Genomic DNA, 19,261 nt, shown 5'->3' with positions numbered 1-19,261 from the left:
GAAAATCTATAAGACTGAAAGAGATTTCAGTCCTAGTTGTTGGAGATTTAAGGAAATAATTCTAGAGGAGTGACAAAAGGTATGGTCCACCTTCACATCTATTTCCAGTGCAGATATATCCCAAAACAGAGAGATAGATGTAAGCTCACCAGCTATTACCTCAACCGTATGAGGCAAGTTAAATGTGCAGAGAGAGGGCACAGCCACCGCTTTTTCATCAGTCTGATCTCTCAATCCGTAAAGATTGAGTTAAAAAAATTCAAGTTAAAAAATATATTTAATTCAAATTTGAAAATAAAAAAGCATGGCAGCTTTGTTCATCTTTAAATGTTATTTTCATTACAGACACTATCCTCTGACGAAGAAGTTATCCAAAAACTTTGAAACGCATAAGGAATATAACAAGAGGGCTGTTATGGTCTTATTATACTGGTGATTGCACCTTGAAGTTGCCGTGCATTTTTATTTTCAAATTTGAATATATATTTTAACTTGAATTGTTTTATAATTTTTCAAATAAATTCCTTAGCATACTCTTGCATTTGGAATACATCACTGCAAATTGTATCTGGATTTTATACTGCCTGTCATTTACCTCATATTTGATTGAGGTCTAAATGTGTGAGTTTATATCTGTCATTTTACAATAAAATAAGTTTTGAGATAAACAGTATCACACTACAGGGAGTGCAGAATTATTAGGCAAGTTGTATTTTTGAGGATTAATTTTATTATTGAACAACAACCATGTTCTCAATGAACCCAAAAAACTCATTAATATCAAAGCTGAATAGTTTTGGAAGTAGTTTTTAGTTTGTTTTTAGTTATAGCTATTTTAGGGGGATATCTGTGTGTGCAGGTGACTATTACTGTGCATAATTATTAGGCAACTTAACAAAAAACAAATATATACCCATTTCAATTATTTATTTTTACCAGTGAAACCAATATAACATCTCAACATTCACAAATATACATTTCTGACATTCAAAAACAAAACAAAAACAAATCAGTGACCAATATAGCCACCTTTCTTTGCAAGGACACTCAAAAGCCTGCCATCCATGGATTCTGTCAGTGTTTTGATCTGTTCACCATCAACATTGCGTGCAGCAGCAACCACAGCCTCCCAGACACTGTTCAGAGAGGTGTACTGTTTTCCCTCCTTGTAAATCTCACATTTGATGATGGACCACAGGTTCTCAATGGGGTTCAGATCAGGTGAACAAGGAGGCCATGTCATTAGATTTTCTTCTTTTATACCCTTTCTTGCCAGCCACGCTGTGGAGTACTTGGACGTGTGTGATGGAGCATTGTCCTGCATGAAAATCATGTTTTTCTTGAAGGATGCAGACTTCTTCCTGTACCACTGCTTGAAGAAGGTGTCTTCCAGAAACTGGCAGTAGGACTGGGAGTTGAGCTTGACTCCATCCTCAACCCGAAAAGGCCCCACAAGCTCAACTTTGATGATACCAGCCCAAACCAGTACTCCACCTCCACCTTGCTGGCGTCTGAATCGGACTGGAGCTCTCTGCCCTTTACCAATCCAGCCACGGGCCCATCCATCTGGCCCATCAAGACTCACTCTCATTTCATCAGTCCATAAAACCTTAGAAAAATCAGTCTTGAGATATTTCTTGGCCCAGTCTTGAGTTTCAGCTTGTGTGTCTTGTTCAGTGGTGGTCGTCTTTCAGCCTTTCTTACCTTGGCCATGTCTCTGAGTATTGCACACCTTGAAATATGGCCAAACTGGTGGCAAGTGGCATCTTGGCAGCTGCATGCTTGACTTTTCTCAGTTCATGGGCAGTTATTTTGCGCCTTGGTTTTTCCACACGCTTCTTGCGACCCTGTTGACTATTTTGAATGAAATGCTTGATTGTTCGATGATCACCCTTCAGAAGCTTTGCAATTTTAAGAGTGCTGCATCCCTCTGCAAGATATCTCACTATTTTTTACTTTTCTGAGCCTGTCAAGTCCTTCTTTTGACCCATTTTGCCAAAGGAAAGGAAGTTGCCTAATAATTATGCACACCTGATATAGGGTGTTGATGTCATTAGACCACACCCCTTCTCATTACAGAGATGCACATCACCTAATATGCTTAATTGGTAGTAGGCTTTCGAGCCTATACTGCTTGGAGTAAGACAACATGCATAAAGAGGATGATGTGGTCAAAATACTCATTTGCCTAATAATTCTGCACTCCCTGTATGAGATTACTTATTCTTTTCACACAGGACATCCTTCCCTATTGAGAGAAACCTCCTACACCAAGAGTCACTTTACGGATTGAGACACCAGGTTGATGACAAAGTGGTGGCTGTGCCCTCTCTCTGCACATTTAACTTACCTCATATGATTGAGGTAATAGCTGGTAAGCTTACATCTATCTCTCTATTTTGGGATATATCTGCACTGGAAATAGAGGTAAAGGGGGACCATACCTTTTGTCACTCCTCTAGAATTATTTTCTTAAATTTCCAACAACTAGGACTGAAATCTCTGTGCGCTAGTGCCTTATAGATTTGCTCTTTATTTTTGTATATATATATATATATATATATATATATATATTATATATATATACATACACATATATATACATACACTTACATATACACATACATGCTAATATATAGATTTACTGTATATGTAGATAGTCAAAGCCATAATATTATAATCTGGATTTCTACATCTGGAAATATATATGCATATATATAATTACCTCTAGAAATGTTTTATGGGGTGCATGTTTGTTAATGATATGGAGATTTCCAATAATCGGCAGAGGCTTGGGTCCAGGAGGGAAGTTCGGTGATGTGATTCTGTTCCAACCATACAGAAGACTTATCAAACAAAGACATATTATAACTGATAGAACAATAGTGATTGGATCTGTGAGAAACATGTTCTAAGAAAAAAATGCAGAGAGAAAACAGAAGAAAATTATTTTTTAAAATATATACAAGAACAAAATATCTTTAAGAAAAAAATATTCCACACGCTACGTCTGATATTTATATGTATCTGCTCTAAGAGGTACATTTGTGGTATAAGACTTGTGGGAGACATCTTGGAAAAGATGTTTGGAGGGTCAGACAAATAACTGAAAAATTACATCTAAAAACTTGTGTCCTCCTGGATTTTGAAGGTTTAATATTTTTATAGAAACATTCGGCTAGATTACGGGTTTTGTGTTAGGCTTAAAAAGCAGCGCTGGCCGATCCTAAAGCTGCTTTTTAACGCCCGCTGGTATTACGAGTCTTGCAGGTATAGGTCTACCACTCACTTTTTTGGCCAGACTTGGAAATACCGCAAATCCACTTACGTAAATTGCGTATCCTCTTTTTTCAATGGGACTTGCATAGCTCCGGTATTACGAGTCTGCCAAAAAGTGAGCGGTAGACCCTCTCCTGTCAAGACTGGTACCGCATTTTAAAGTCATTAGTTAAGAGTTTTACACTACAAAGCCGTAGCATAAAACTCTTAACTAAAGTGTTAAAAAGTACATTAACACCCATAAACTACCTATTAACCCATAAACCGAGGCCCTCCCGCATCGCAAACACTAAAATAAAAATTTTAACCCCTAATCTGCCGAACCGGACATCACCACCACTATAATAAATATATTAACCCCTAAACCAGTGGCGTAGCGTGGGTTGTCAGCGCCCAGAGCAATGTAAGAATTGCGCCCCCCTAACCCATTAGCACACATACATACATACATACACACACAATCACACATACATACACACACAATCACACATACATACATACACACAATCACACATACATACATACACATGCAATCACACAGACATACATACACACACATGCAATCACGCAGACATACATACACATACATACAATCACACAGGCATACATACACATACATACACACAGACATACACACACATACAATCACACAGACATACATACACATACATACATACAAACAGACATACACACCCACACACCCACACAATCACACATAAGACACATTACTTTGGTATGAAAATATTTTTTCACATTAATTCCACAGAATTATACTTATTGTTCATTTACCGGACAATAACAATCTTTTCTTTTCATGAACTTTCATGGCAAAAGTAATATATTATTATAAGGAGACATCATATCATTTTAAAGAGAATAATTTAAACAGAAGGTCAAAATGGAAAGTCAGTATTTACTAGATTCTATATTTGTTTTTATCTATAGCACAATCATTAGTTAGCTGTCTTAAACAAAACATTATGGAGTACTACATTAAATATTATTTAATATTTAGAAGTAAGTAGATAAGCACACATTACAGTACTATAGTTTAACTATTTGTGCTTCTGCAACAGAAATAAATGCATCCCAATGTTTTATGGTCCTTAAAACTACAGCATGAACCTAAGTTATGTTGTTTTTTTATCTGTGAATTTACTCAGCCATACAGGAGACATATCACTCTACTGATTCATTGGAATTGATATATTTATGTCACACTCACAACAGATTAAAATGTCAAGAAAGCTGAAATGAAAGGCTGATCGTTCCTCCCACAGTTCATTCATTCATTGAAAATTCCAGCTTGGCTGTGGAAACTAATATACGGTTTAGAGGGGATAAAAAAAATTACAAAGAGGATAAATTTAAAACAAATTCTTTAGCTCAGAGTGGATTATCAATTCTAAAACTCATTATTACATTGTAAAATGAACACCCCTTCATAATCAGAGGATAGAAGTATTGTTGCAAAAATTGTACTAAAAGAATTTCATTTTCCTGTAGCCATGCTGATATTTTACCATGAGTTTCCTCCATGTCATTGCTGCTACCCAGACCACTGCTATATATGTATCTTTCACACAAGAGTGATTACTTTTGAAAATATGTGTAGCATGCCCTTTGACTTCTTCCTTCACCTTGTCTGAACTGAGTCTGTCGCTATGCCGCCACTATCACTCACACACGTGTCCACACGCTGGCTGCTGCTATACCCTCCTTCTGCCTGCTGCCTCGGCTGACCGCCTCTAACTGTGCACTGCGCAGACAAAATTGCATCATGCCTGGATGGGCAGGGCAGAGCTGGAGCCGGCTGGTGATCTGTAATATGTGGACCGGAGTTATCCGCATCCGGTTCACATATTGCAGGAGCAGGGACACCCGGCTATGCCAGGCCATGACTTACCGTTACTGGCTCCTTCCACTCCACTCTATCCCACACTCTGCACCACCGCATAAATGTAAGAGGGCCCCCCCAAGCCGCCATGCCCATTGCCAATAATAAAAAATTATAGAATTTAACTCCTTATATTATAAATAGTACTAAGTACTTACAAATATAAAATAAAAAATATTGATTCTGCTGCAGCATGACACATGCCTGCAGTGCAGTGGGCCCTCTAAGGTGTGGGGCCCTCGGGCAAGGGCCGATTTGCCCGACTTGTCAGTCCGCCCCTGGTTATACATAAAAAATGCTTTCCATGTTTAACAGTCCTCACCTCAGGCAGGCAGCAGCTCTTCCCCTCCACTTCTTGCACTCTCGGTCCCTCTTGAACTGCGCGCGCTGGGAGTGGGAGGAGTCAGGACCCGGCGTGCTGTGCTAGTGGCATAAACTGTAAACAGACAGCAGCACAGCAGGGGTAACGTTCAGACTAGAGAGAGTTGATTACAGGAGGCGACCAGACCATGACGAGTCAGACAGACGACACACTGACAAACAATTAAAGAAGTTTACACTTGCGTTGACTAATGACTGAGAGTGAGACTTTTGCGCCCCCCATAATTATGCGCACAGGGCAACAGCCCCTCTGCCCCCCCCCACGCTACGCCACTGCCCTAAACCGCCGCACTCCCGCCTCGCAAACACTAGTTAAATTTTATTAACCTCTAATCTGCTGTCCCTAACATTGCTGCCACTTACCTACATTTATTAACCCCTAATCTTCCGCCCCCAACGTCGCCACCACTATATTAAAGTTATTAACCCCAAAATCTAAGTCTAACCCTAAACCTAACCCCCCCTAACTTAAATATAATTAAAAGAAATCTAAATAAAAATTACTATAATTAATTAATTTATTCATATTTAAAACTAAATACTTACCTGTAAAATAAACCCTGTTAGCTACAATATAACTAATAGTTACATTGGGGCATATGTATCAAGCTTCGAATGGAGCTTGATGGCCCCTGTTTCTGGCGAGCCTTCAGACTCGCCAGAAACAGCAGTTATGAAGCAGCGGTCACAAAGACTGCTGCTCCATAACCTGTCCGCCTGCTCTGAGCACGATCGGGTTGATTGACACCCCCTGCTGGCGGCCTATTGGCCGCGAGTCTGCAGGGGCGGCATTGCACCAGCAGCTCTAATAAGCTGCTGGTGCAATACTGAATACGGCGAGCATATTGCTCGCTGTATTCAGAGATGTCTGTCGGACCTGATCCGCTCTGTCGGATCAGTTCCGACAGACATTAATAACTAGAGGCCATTGTATCTAGCTTAGGGTTTATTTTTATTTTACAGGCAAGTTTGTATTTATTTTAACTAGGTATTATAGTTACTTAATAGTTATTAACTATTTAATAAACTACCTAGCTAAAATAAAGACAAATTTACCTGTAAAACAAAACCTAACCTAAGTTACACTAACACCTAACACTACACTATAATTAAATGAATTCCCTAAATTAAATACAATTAAATACAATTAAATAAAATTAGCTAAAGTACAAAAAAAACCCCCACTAAATTACAAAAAATAATAAACAAATTACAAGATTTTTAAACTAATTACACCTAATCTAATCCCCCTAACAAAATAAAAAAGACCCCCAAGATAAAAAAAAACACTACCCTACACTAAATTACAAATAGTCCTTAAAAGGGCCTTTTGTGGGGCATTGCCCCAAAGTAATCAGCTCTTTTACCTGTAAAAAAAATTACAAATCCCCCCCAACATTAAAACCCACCACCCACACAACCAACCCTACTCTAAAACCCACCCAATACTCCCTTAAAAAAACAACACTAACCCCTTGAAGATCACCTTACCGGGAGAAGTCTTCATCCAACCGGGCCGAAGTCCTCAACGAAGCCAGGAGAAGTCTTCATCCAAGCCGGGCGAAGTGGTCCTCCAGACGGGCAGAAGTCTTCATCCAGACGGCATCTTCTATCTTCATCCATCCAGCGCGGAGAGGGTCCAACTTCAAGACATCCAAAGTGGAGCATCCTCTTCATCCGACGGCTAACACTAAATTAAGGTACCTTTAAGTGACATCATCCAAGATGGTGTCCCTTCAATTCCGATTGGCTGATAGAATTCTATCAGCCAATCAGAATTAAGGTAGAAATTGGATCAGCGAATAGGATTGAACTTCAATCATATTGTCTGATTGCATCAGCCAATAGGATTTTTTCGTCCTTAATTCCGATTGGCTGATAGAATTCTATCAGACAATCGGAATCTAAGGGACGCCATTTTGGATGACGTCACTTAAAGGAACCGTCATTCAGTAAGAAGCCGTCGTTTGAAGAGGATGCTCCGCGTCAGATGTCTTGAAGATGGAGCCGCTCCGCGTCGGATCGATGAAGATAGAAGATGCCGTCTGGATGAAGACTTCTGCCCATCTGGAGGACCACTTCGCCCGGCTTGGATGAAGACTTCTCCCGGCTTCGTTGAGGACTTCGGCCCGGTTGGATGAAGACTTCTCCCGGTAAGGTGATCTTCAAGGGGTTAGTGTTAGGTTTTTTTAAGGGGGTATTGGGTGGGTTTTAGAGTAGGGTTGGTTTTGTGGGTAGTGGGTTTTAATGTTGGGGGGGATTTGTAATTTTTTTTACAGGTAAAAGAGCTGATTACTTTGGGGCAATGCCCCACAAAAGGCCCTTTTAAGGGCTATTTGTAATTTAGTGTAGGGTAGGGCTTTTTTATTTTGGGGGGGGCTTTTTTATTTTGTTAGGGGGATTAGATTAGGTGTAATTAGTTTAAAAATCTTGTAATTTGTTTATTATTTTCTGTAATTTAGTGGGGGGGGTTTGTAATTTAACTAATTTTATTTAATTTAGGTAATTGTATTTAATTTAGGGAATTAATTTAATTATAGTGTAGTGTTAGGTGTTAGTGTAACTTAGGTTAGGTTTTATTTTACAGGTAAATTTGTCTTTATTTTAGCTAGGTAGTTTATTAAATAGTTAATAACTATTTAGTAACTATTCTACCTAGTTAAAATAAATACAAACTTGCCTGTAAAATAAATAATAAACCCTAAGCTAGCTACAATGTAACTATTAGTTAAATTGTAGCTAGCTTAGGGTTTATTTTACAGGTAACTATTTAGTTTTAAATAGGAATAATTTAGTTAATGATAGGAATTTTATTTAGATTTATTTAAATTATATTTAAATTAGGGTTAGGGTTAGACTTAGGTTTAGGAGTTAATACATTTAGAATAGTGGCGGCGACGTTAGAGGCGGCAGATTAGGGGTTAATAAATATAATGTAGGTGTTGGCGATGTTGGGGGCAGCAGATTAGGGGTCAATAAGTATAATGTAGGTGTCGGCGATGTTGTGGGCAGCAGATTAGGGGTTAATAATATAACGTAGGTGTCGGCGATGTCGGGGGCAGAAGATTAGGGGTTAATAAGTGTAAGATTAGGGGTGTTTAGACTAGGGGTTTATGTTAGGGTGTTAGGTGTAGACATAAATTTTATTTCCCCATAGGAATCAATGGGGCTGTGTTACTGAGTTTTACGCTGCTTTTTTGCAGGTGTTAGATTTTTTTCAGCTGGCTCTCCCCATTGATTCCTATGGGGAAATCGTGCACGAGCACGTTACACCAGCTCATCGCTAACGTAAGCAGCGCTGGTATTGGAGTGAGATGTGGAGCAAAATTTTGCTCAATGCTCACTTCTTGTCTTTTAACGCCGGGTTTGTAAAAACTTGTAATACCAGCGCTGTAGGTAAGTGAGCGGTGAGCATAAACTGCTCGTTAGCACCGCATAGCTTCTAACGCAAAACTCGTAATCTAGGTGAGAGTTAATTTAACTATTTTGATTGTTACAATATATTTAAGGGTAAAAGTCAAATAGCAAAATATAGGGTGATGAGCATGTCCCCTACACACTGTAAATCATTGCAATGATGATTATTAATATTACGGTTTGCCTTGATCTGTTACCAATTTCCTGTGGTCATTAGATACCTTGCATTCCATAAGATCGGTGGCTACTCTTTTATTATTGCATTTTCTCCAATTATTCTATATAACATAATTTAAGGCTTTATTAAACCCGTACTGTCTGCACTAAATACATATCAGAATTGGTAACAGAAAAATCTCTAATATTCTGCTTTACCCTCAGGCTTTGCCTCTTTCAAAGATATCCTTTTCTTAAGCCCATCTCTCTTATAAATGTATGGTCTGCTCTTGATGAACAAACTCTAAATCCAGGGCTGAATTCAGCATCCTCCTCCATTGGCACAGGCCTTTGGGAACTAGTAAATATCTTGTATTTGGGAAAGAGTGGGCTAATTGTTGATGGTCTCAATTGTAGCCAGATATCTCTCCACTAATCGAAGGGTTAATGACCATTGGGCCACTGATTTCACTATGAATATACATAGGGTAGATCCCCTCCTTGACGTGCAATTGTTTTTAGCATTGCTCAATGGTGTTTTGGACACAGAAATGTATGCCAACTCTGGCATAGGTGCTGTAATTCACAAGTTTGAATGAATAAATGATATTTTAAAAGAGTTAATGACCATTGGGCAACTGAGTTTACTATAAATATATATGTAGGGTAGATCACCCTCAATGACATGGAATTTTTTTTAGCCTGGCCCAATATTGTTTTGGGCACTGAAATTGATGCCAACACTGGCATAGGTACTGTAATTTTAGAGTAAGTTTGGAATGATGGCACCACTTACTGAAGATAAAAAGGGGGGTCTATTACCATTCAGGTAAGGTCTGGTTGGCCTTAGAATACAACTGATAATATGTGGTTAGGTGCTAAGTATCAAAAACAAAACAGTAGATAACTGATGCCCTAGTGCTCAATTATCCCATATGTTACCGCCAGCAAGTAGGTTTTTTAAAAAATTAACAGAGCTCCCATTAGCTCGCTCTCCTTCCTTGACATATTTCGTGGGGTTTCCGGCTTTATCAAAATGATAATTGAGCACTAGGGCATCAGTAGAGCAAATGCACCGAGTTAATAGCGGATAACCTAACCGCATTCAGCACATCGAGTATTTACTAAGGTGACTCGTAGCATTAAGCAGAGGCATAGTACTCGGTGCATAGGATATTTTTATGGCTTGCAGCAATTTATTTTATATATTACGGAACCTCTTGGGTATCAGTTTAACCCATGTACCTAAGTTCCTTGCTTTAACTTAATGCGTTCTTAATTACCACAAGTATAGTTAAAGTGACATATTATTAGCACCGCAGTTGCTACAATAACATTAAGCTAACACTCCTAATATTGAGTGCTTGATACATTATATACTTACTACTTGAATAGCATTACTATATTGTGGTTAACTTAAAGGGACACTAAACCCTTAATTTTTCTTTCATGATTCTGATAGAGAATAACATTTTAAACAACATTCCAATTTACTTCTATTATATATTTTGCTTAATTTTTTAGATATCCTTTGTTGAAGGAATAGCAATGCACATGGGTGAGCCAATCACACGAGGCATCTATGTGCAGCAACCAATCAGCAGCTACTGAGTCTATCTAGATATGCTTTGCAGCAAAGCATATCAAGAAAGTAAAACAAATTAGATAATAGGAGTAAATTAGAAAGTTGTTTAAAATTGCATGCTCTTTCTAAACCATGCAATAAAAAATTTGGGTTTCATGTCCCTTTAATAAATACGCTCACAATTGCTACAAGAACATTTATAGTGATGTATCATTAGTACCGCAGTCGCTACAATAACATTAAGCCAACACTCCTAAATATAAAATGTGTGGTACACTGTATACTAACCAATTGAATAGCGTTACTATGCTGTGGTTAACTTAATGCTCTTACAATTACTACAAGTACAGTTATAAGTGATATATTATTAGTAGTGATGTCGCAAATAGTTCGCCGGCGAATAGTTCCTGGCGAACATAGCATGTTCGCGTTCGCTGTGGACGGCGAACATATGCGATGTTCGGTCCGCCCCCTATTCTTTATCATTGAGTAAACTTTGACCCTGTACCTCACAGTCAGAAGACACATTACAGCCAATTAGCACCAGACATTCCCTCCCAGACCCTCCCACCTCCTGGACAGCATCCATTTTAGATTCATTTAGAAGCTGCATTCTTAGTGAGAGGAGGGACAGTGTAGCTGCTGCTGATTTAATAGGGAAATCGATAGCTAGGCTAGTGTATTCAGTGTCCACTACAGTCCTGAAGGACTCATCTGATCTCTGCTTTAAGGACAGCACCCCAAAAAGCGCTTTTAAGGGCTAGAACATCAGTCTGCTTTTTTTTTTTTTCCTGTGTAATCTAATTGCAGTTGCCTGCCTGCCAGTGTGTGTGTCAGCCTCACAGCTTATACTGTGCCCACTTGCCCAGTGCCACCACTCATATCTGGTGTAACAGTAGTGTACATTTAAAAAAAACAACACTTTTTTGACTGTGAAATAATAGCAGACAGCTGCCAGTACCCAAGATGGCCGCCAATAAGGCAGATGGGGAGGGTTAGAGAGCTGTTTTGGGGGGATCAGGGAGGTTGGGGGCTAAGGGGGGATGCTACACCACATGTAAATATGCTAAAAAAAATGAAAAAAAAATTAAAAACCTTTTATTTTAGTACTGGCAGACTTTCTGCCAGTACTTAAGATGGCGGAGACAATTGTGGGGTGGGGGAGGGAAGGGAGCTGTTTGGGAGGGATCAGAGGGTCTGATATGTCAGGTGGGAGGCTGATCTCTACACTAAAGCTAAAATTAACCCTGCAAGCTCCCTACAAACTACCTAATTAACCCCTTCACTGCTAGCCATAATACACATGTGATGCGCAGCAGCATTTAGCGGCCTTCTAATTACCAGAAAGCAACGCCAAAGTCATATATGTCAGCTATTTCTGAACAAAGGGGATCCCAGAGAAGCATTTACAACCATTTGTGCCATAATTGCACAAGCTGTTTGTAAATAATTTGTTTCAGTGAGAAACCTAAAATTGCGAAAAAAATTAAGTTTTTTTTAAATTTGATTGCATTTGGCGGTGAAATGGTGGCATGAAATATACCAAAAAGGGCCTAGATCAATACTTTGGGCCGTCTACTGCACTACACTTAAGCTAAAATTAACTCTACAAGCTCCCTACATGCTCCCTAATTAACCCCTTCACTGCTGGGCATAAAACACATGTGGTGCGCAGTGGCATTTAGCAGCCTTCTAATTACCAAAAAGCAACGCCAAAGTCATATAAGTCTGCTATTTCTGAACAAAGGGGATCCCAGAGAAGCATTTACAACCATTTATGCCATAATTGCATAAGTTGATTGTAAATAATTTCTGTGAGAAACCTAAAGTTTGTGAAAAAGTGAACAATTTTTTTTAATTTGATCGCATTTGGCGGTGAAATGGAGGCATTAAATATACCAAAATGGGCCTAGATCAATACTTTGGGTTGTCTACTATACTACACTTAAGCTAAAATTAACTCTACAAGCTGCCTACATGCTCCCTAATTAATCCCTTCACTGCTGGGCATAAAACATGTGTGGTGCGCAGTGGCATTTAGCAGCCTTCTAATTACCAAAAAGCAATGCCATATAAGTCTGCTATAATGGCATGTCTGGCACACAGTGTTGGGGCAAGGGTCCATCTGACCACTGATACCTGGTCTGCAAAGCATGGTCAGGGCAGGTATATCACCTACACTGCGCACTGTGAAGTGGACGTAACCCTTACACTACCTAATCGATACAACATCATACCTGATGTTTTAAAGCACGTTATTCCAAACTATTTAGGAATGTTAGGTGATTTATGCCCTTTATGGATTAAAACCAGACTCTGCATCAACTATGTAATTTTCCATGGGAGTTTTGCCATGGATCCCCCTCCGGCATGCCACAGTCCAGGTGTTAGTCCCCTTGAAACAACTTTTCCATCACTATTGTGGCCAGAAAGAGTCCCTGTGGGTTTTAAAATTCGCCTGCCTATTGAAGTCTATGGCGGTTCGCCCGGTTCGCTGGTTTGCGAACAGTTGTGGAAGTTCTCGTTCGCCGTTCGCGAACCCAAATTTTATGTTCGCGACATCACTAATTATTAGTACCGCAGTTGCTACAATAATATTAAGCTAACACTCCTAATATCGAGTGTGTGGTATATTGTATACTAATCACCTGAACAGCGTTACTATAATAATATACGATGCAAACAATCTTGTTTCAATTCATAACTGCTTGATAACAGAGTGATCAGCGCCAATTTCCTATAACACAAATGGAAGTTTTGCTTTCTAATCTGCAATATATAGACTGCACTAAGCAGGCTAGGATTTAAGTAGTGACTTTATAGAACACATTTGTATTTGAATTAAGTGGCTAGAAGGCTGCAATTTCGACATTATTACATAGCAGTATTCCAAACCTAACATTAGAACAAGGCTATATAATCCAACTTTGCCACAAGTGTAATACTATCTGAAGACCAAGCATTTGGCCTGAAACGTATATTATCATAATTCAATTACTTAGGTACAATACCCTTATAGAGGTGTAAGGGTTAAGTGGGATCACTAGTAGCATACAATGTACTGAAATCCATGAAGGCATAAACCTATATATGGTTTTTACTAGTGCACCAACACTATGGGGCCCATTTATCAAGCTCCGGATGGAGCTTGAGAGCCCGTGTTTCTGGCGAGCCTGCAGGTTTGCCAGAAACACCAGTTATGAAGCAGCGGTCTAAAGACCGCTGCTCCATAACCTGTCCGCCTGCTCTGAGCAGGCGGACAGACATTGCCGCAATTCAACCCAAATGAGTACGATTGGGTGGTTTGACACAAGAGCTGCTGGTGCAATGCTGAATGCGGAGAGCGTATTGCATTCAGCGAGGTGCAGACCTTTGTTAAATAGGCCCCTATAAGTTTGTTTAAAATCTAGTGTATTCCTACTATAAGGGATATCACTCCTATAAATTGAGATACGTCTCTGTTAAAGGTTACAGGTTTTCAGGGCCGTTTCTAGGGGTGGGCGATGCGGGCAGCTGCCCGGGGCGCAAGGAGAGGTGCTGCTGCACAGCCAGGGGCACGCTATAGTGGGTGCAGTGTGCTCAGTGAAACCAGTGACAGGGAGCAGGCAAGGAGGGAGCAATGGTGAAACACTCAACAGCAGCTAGCCAGATACCTGAGCAGCTGCAAATTTACTTGTAAGTTTTCAAACAAGCTGCTGCTAATGACTCGCCAGGCATCATTGCCTTGCCTGCCTAAGTAACTCCCATGGTCCACCTCCACAGTGTGATGTCACATACTCATCACTAACGTTGTATAGTCTCCGCCCCTCTGGCCTCCCTCTTCTTCTCCACGAGCACATTCTTCTGGGAAAAAGGGGCCTGCTAATGGACCATAACGTTGTCCTGTCAGAAATTGAATAAGCTACCGGGAAATAGATTTAACTCCGCCCACCTATGCATCAACTCTTGTTTCTGGAGGTAAGATTGTGCAGTGCATGGGGAGAAAAACGTTTCTGCACCTCCACTTTAAAAAACTGGCCTTTATTATTTTGAAACATAGAGCAGGGGCCTGTCTAGCTATCAGATGCCAACCCCACATCTAAGCTTGGGGGAAAAGTTGAGTGTGTGCCCGCTCTCAGAGCTTTTACTTTTCCTGCTTCAGCTTAGGTGATTAGTTTATTTATACTCTCTGATTCCTCACTGAACACAGAGCAAAAATCTCCCCATTAACTTAACATTCAAGCAGACTGTTCAGTGCTGACAGGCAGACACAAGCAATTGACAGCGTAAGATGTATTCCCTCCCACGCGTGTAAGGTATGTGATAGTTAATTTTTTTCTGCTGCTATATCTTCTACGCACATTACAATTACTGCCTCTGCGTATCTAAAAGGTTGGAGGTCGTAAGCAGGGTAATACTACCTCCATCACACTGCCGTTTTGTCTCTAAGCACTTTTTAACCATTTCACTGCCAGGGGGTATTGCAGTTTGCAGTGAAATAAGTAAAATCAACTTCTTAAAAATCTTGTAAACACATCCCAACACTTAAGAGTAAGAAATGTAAACATGATTTAATAAAACTTGAGGGGAACAAATAAAAAAAAACTTTAAATTAGTTTGAAAGAAATAGAAATCCACAGTATATTTGCCTTCTTTTTATATGTGTGTATTTGTGTGCCTCTGTACATGAGCATGTATATATTATTTTTTTTATCAGTGTCTGTATTTATCTATTTGTGTGTGTTTGTGCACAAGTGCATGGATTTATGTTTATGGGTGTCTGTGTGTATTTTGTCTGTGTATATTTGTACAAGTATATATATTTGTGTTTATGGGTGCCTATCTGTGTATATGTGTACTTATTTTGCATGTGTTTTTGCATAAGTGTATATGTTGGTGTTTATGGTGTAAGTATTTGTGTGTTTGCATGTGCATTTTGTGTATGTGCATGCAAATGTATATATTTGCGTTAATTTGTCTCGGTATCTTGTTTGAATGTGTATTTTGTGTGTATGCATTTGTATTTCTGGAGGTATGCGTGTGTGCTATATATGTGTATTTTGTGTGTGCAATGCAGGTGTCTTTATCTAAATGTATATGTGCATTTTGTGTGTGTAAGTGTATGTATTTGTGTTTATGGGTGCCTCTATATGTAATATATGTATGTTGAATATGCTTGTGTGTGTTTATAGGTCTCTGTACCTGTGTGTGTGAGTCTATATACAGTATGTGTGTTTATTGGTAACACTGCCCATCCTTTATAACCTCTCAGTTCCCCCCTGAAAATGTCAACTCTAAAACCAGCTTTGAGCCTTGCAGCGCATTTCAAATTTTATTTATTTACCCATGCACAGGCTGTAACTCTGTAGCCTCCATGGGCTTCTGTAGAGAGGAGGGTGGCAGTGTGATGGACAGCGTGGTGGTAAGAGAGATGAGTATTTAGCAGTCTCAGAAAACTGTTGCTTTAAACAGCCTGACTGAAAACGTTCTCCTCCTTTCTGCCCCCCCTTCTCTTCTTAGAAGGTAGTCCTGCAGCTTGGATACTCTTTTTATAAGCCTCAACTTTTTTCACCCTTCACAGACATACACACACAGCACACACAAACATACATAAATGCACATACATAGCTGCACAAACATATTCAAAAACACAAAGACACATATATCTACACACAGTTGCACATTCACACCCATAAGGGATTTATACTTTAACTACCTTCCCAGATACCTCTTATCCAGCTGCTCCCCCCTTCCCTTCAGCTTCTTACCCCCCTTAACTTATTTTTCCATATACAAATAATGAAAGACACATATTTGGCGTTAGAAAAGGTCACGTTTTATTAAATTCAATTTTAATTTAGAAAAATTGAGCGATTCTCAACAACTAGGATAATAACATATCCTTAATCCAATTTGTATTTTGAATTGATAACACAATTCATGCAACAGCATGACGAGAGAACTGGGCATCCCCACGTAACCAAGAAGCATGCCGCGCGCAACTCAGGGGGCGTAAATTTGCAAGTAACAGGCCGAGAGGTCTGCAGACTAGGAGGGCCTGTGGGTTTGACCGACAGACCAATACCCCCGCCCCCGTACCCTACACACCTCCCCCCATTACCGCCTTACCCACGTGCCAGGACACCCACTTCCCGCCACAAAAAGAGGACCCTCTTACCGCCAACCAAAACGTACCTAGTGACCATTTCTTAACTTGCGTGAGTCTGTATGATGCCCCTCAAATCTTCCAGGAATAGATCATTGCCTTGCTCCGTCAGGTGAACCCCGTCTGCTCTGTATAGCTCAGGGGTCCGGACCCCGATAAATGGGTGTTCTAGCACTTGCCCTCCTACCTCTTCCATCCATTTTCTTCCTGCCTGATTTACCTTCTTTTTGCACTTAAAGCCCCCTTTCTGGGATAAGCAGTCCCTCCAATACCTTCTTGCAATGATGCTAGACCATACTAGTTTTGTATCTGGCCATGCTGCTTTGAACCAACGCAATGTCTGCCTGACTTGTTCTTGTAGTTCAATTGAGGGTGCTGATCCTATATCGTTACCCCCTAGGTGGATGATCAGGATGTCGGGTTTCCCCCATTTTCTCCTCGAATTTTGGGCTACCTTTCTTTTTTTTTTTGGTTTACATTTTTCCTACTCTTGTCGGATCATAACAGATCATAACAGCCTGGTTTACCTTTTTCCTACTCTTGTCGGATCATAACAGATCATAAAAGCCTGGTTGACCTTTTTCCTACTCTTGTCAGATCATAACAGATCATAACAGACTGGTTTACCTTTGTCCCTACTCTTGTCGGATCATAACAGATCATAACAGCCTGGTTTACCTTTTTCCTACTCTTGTCCGATCATAACAGCCTGGTTTACCTTTCTACTACTTTTGTCAGATCATAATAGATCATAACAGCCTGGTTTACCTTTTTCCTACTCTTGTCCGATCATACAGATCAAGTCACCAGCATTGTAAAGAAATAGGTGGCCCCACATGACTAAGAAGTTGTAAGACATAGCAAATAACAGGATGCAAGGTTTGAAGAGCAGGCGAGCAAATTATTTTTACCGGCAGACCACCACTCAATGTCCATCCTTCCAGTGTGACACTATCCCTCCAAGACAGAGACCAGACTAGTTTAGTCCCCACCCATTTTAGCTTGAACCAGCTGAATACTTATTTTACCTGCTCCTGTAGCTCAATTGAAGGAAACAAACCTATGTTGTTCCCACCCAGGTGTATAATTAAGATATCGGGTAGACCCCACTTTCTCGTAGAGATCTGTGCTGTCTCCGATTACTGGTTCCATTTCATCCCTCTCTTCCCAATCCACCTAATTCCTGCTTCTATAGAAATAAAACCTAAGTTTGCTCCCTGCCTGGTTACAGATGCGTGTGAAGCTGCCCAGTGCATGTAGGAGTGTCCGATTATCCATAATCTTATGGCTCTACCTGAAATGGACACACCAAACAACACATTATCACCACAACGTAAACCACAAACCAACTGTCTAAAGCTGCTTTTCTATCCTCAAAACTACTAATGAAAAAACCCTTTTGAACTGGAACCTGATTAAACTACTACCATTCTTGTGCCTAAAGAACATGACGCCCTTAGCAGGGGCCACACCTAAATAGCCTCTCACATGTGAAACAGGACATATTTACCCCCTATTGCTTTAGAAGTTATCCAGCCCCTTTCCCTTCCCTATCTGTCTGATCTTCATATGAATATTAGTCCTGATTCTGCAGAAATTCTATCCTCAATGCTTCCCCAAAGCCAGCATAAATACCGTCGCAAAAAATGTAGTCTCAAAACCAGTACAAACCTTGCTTACATTTTTTTCTAAGATTTCCAATCTCTCCACTGTGATAGGTTCTCTCTTATCCCTATTTTTTTTTTTTTTTTTTTTTCTGACTAACCTCTAACCATTTTTCTAACCAGGAATCTTTTTTATCACATCCGCTTCCTCCAACAGCTGCGCAAAGAAGGAGATCCCTGCCATTACAGTGCTTAAGTTGCCTTTCTTGATACCTGTGTGCCTAGGTTATACCAAATTGTCCAAAAAATATCCCTTTTTACCCCTTACAAATCCTTCCAATTTTTCCAGTACTATTTATTATATGCAGTCCATGTCCGTGTTGCCAATGATTGTCTGACCAAACCATTGATTACCTCTAATTGCTCCCAATCTGCCAAAGATAAATGGGGCAATCCTTACCTTTCTGCGCCGCATTGGGTGCAAGCTTCCTAAAGGCCTCCCATTTAAACCTTGATAAAGCATCAGCTACAACATTCTTAACTCCTGGTATGTGTTTATAACTTTATATTATGCTCTAAACATTTTAAAACTAGAGGCTGCATGAATGCTATGGCCTGAGGGGAAGATGCTGATAGGTTATTTAATACAACACAACTCTATTGTCAAACTGGAACAAAATGCTTTTGTTAGCCGATTCTTTCCCACATAGTTCTATCGCTGTCACAATTGGGAAGAATTCAAGTAACACCAACCCTTCTCATGCCAAGCCTGTGGCCACTTACCCACGCATCATCTG

The 19,261-nt window shown here is 39.9% G+C and overlaps 1 protein-coding gene across 1 annotated transcript in view; it reads right to left on the bottom strand.

The window, feature by feature from the left end:
• The window catches only part of LOC128655973 (cytochrome P450 2K4-like), a 66,373-nt gene extending 63,451 nt beyond the window's left edge, over window positions 1-2,922 (bottom strand). Inside the window, 1 exon segment of the mRNA XM_053709590.1 lies at window positions 2,726-2,922. Within this exon segment, the coding sequence (XP_053565565.1) occupies window positions 2,726-2,908 (183 nt within the window). The 5' untranslated portion in view covers window positions 2,909-2,922.
• Between the last annotated feature and the right edge of the window lie 16,339 nt (window positions 2,923-19,261).

Source organism: Bombina bombina, chromosome 4 (assembly GCF_027579735.1).
Source record: "Bombina bombina isolate aBomBom1 chromosome 4, aBomBom1.pri, whole genome shotgun sequence".
NCBI lineage: Eukaryota > Metazoa > Chordata > Amphibia > Anura > Bombinatoridae > Bombina > Bombina bombina.
Note: the sequence above shows the minus strand (reverse complement) of the source record. Positions and strands in the feature narration are given on the sequence as shown.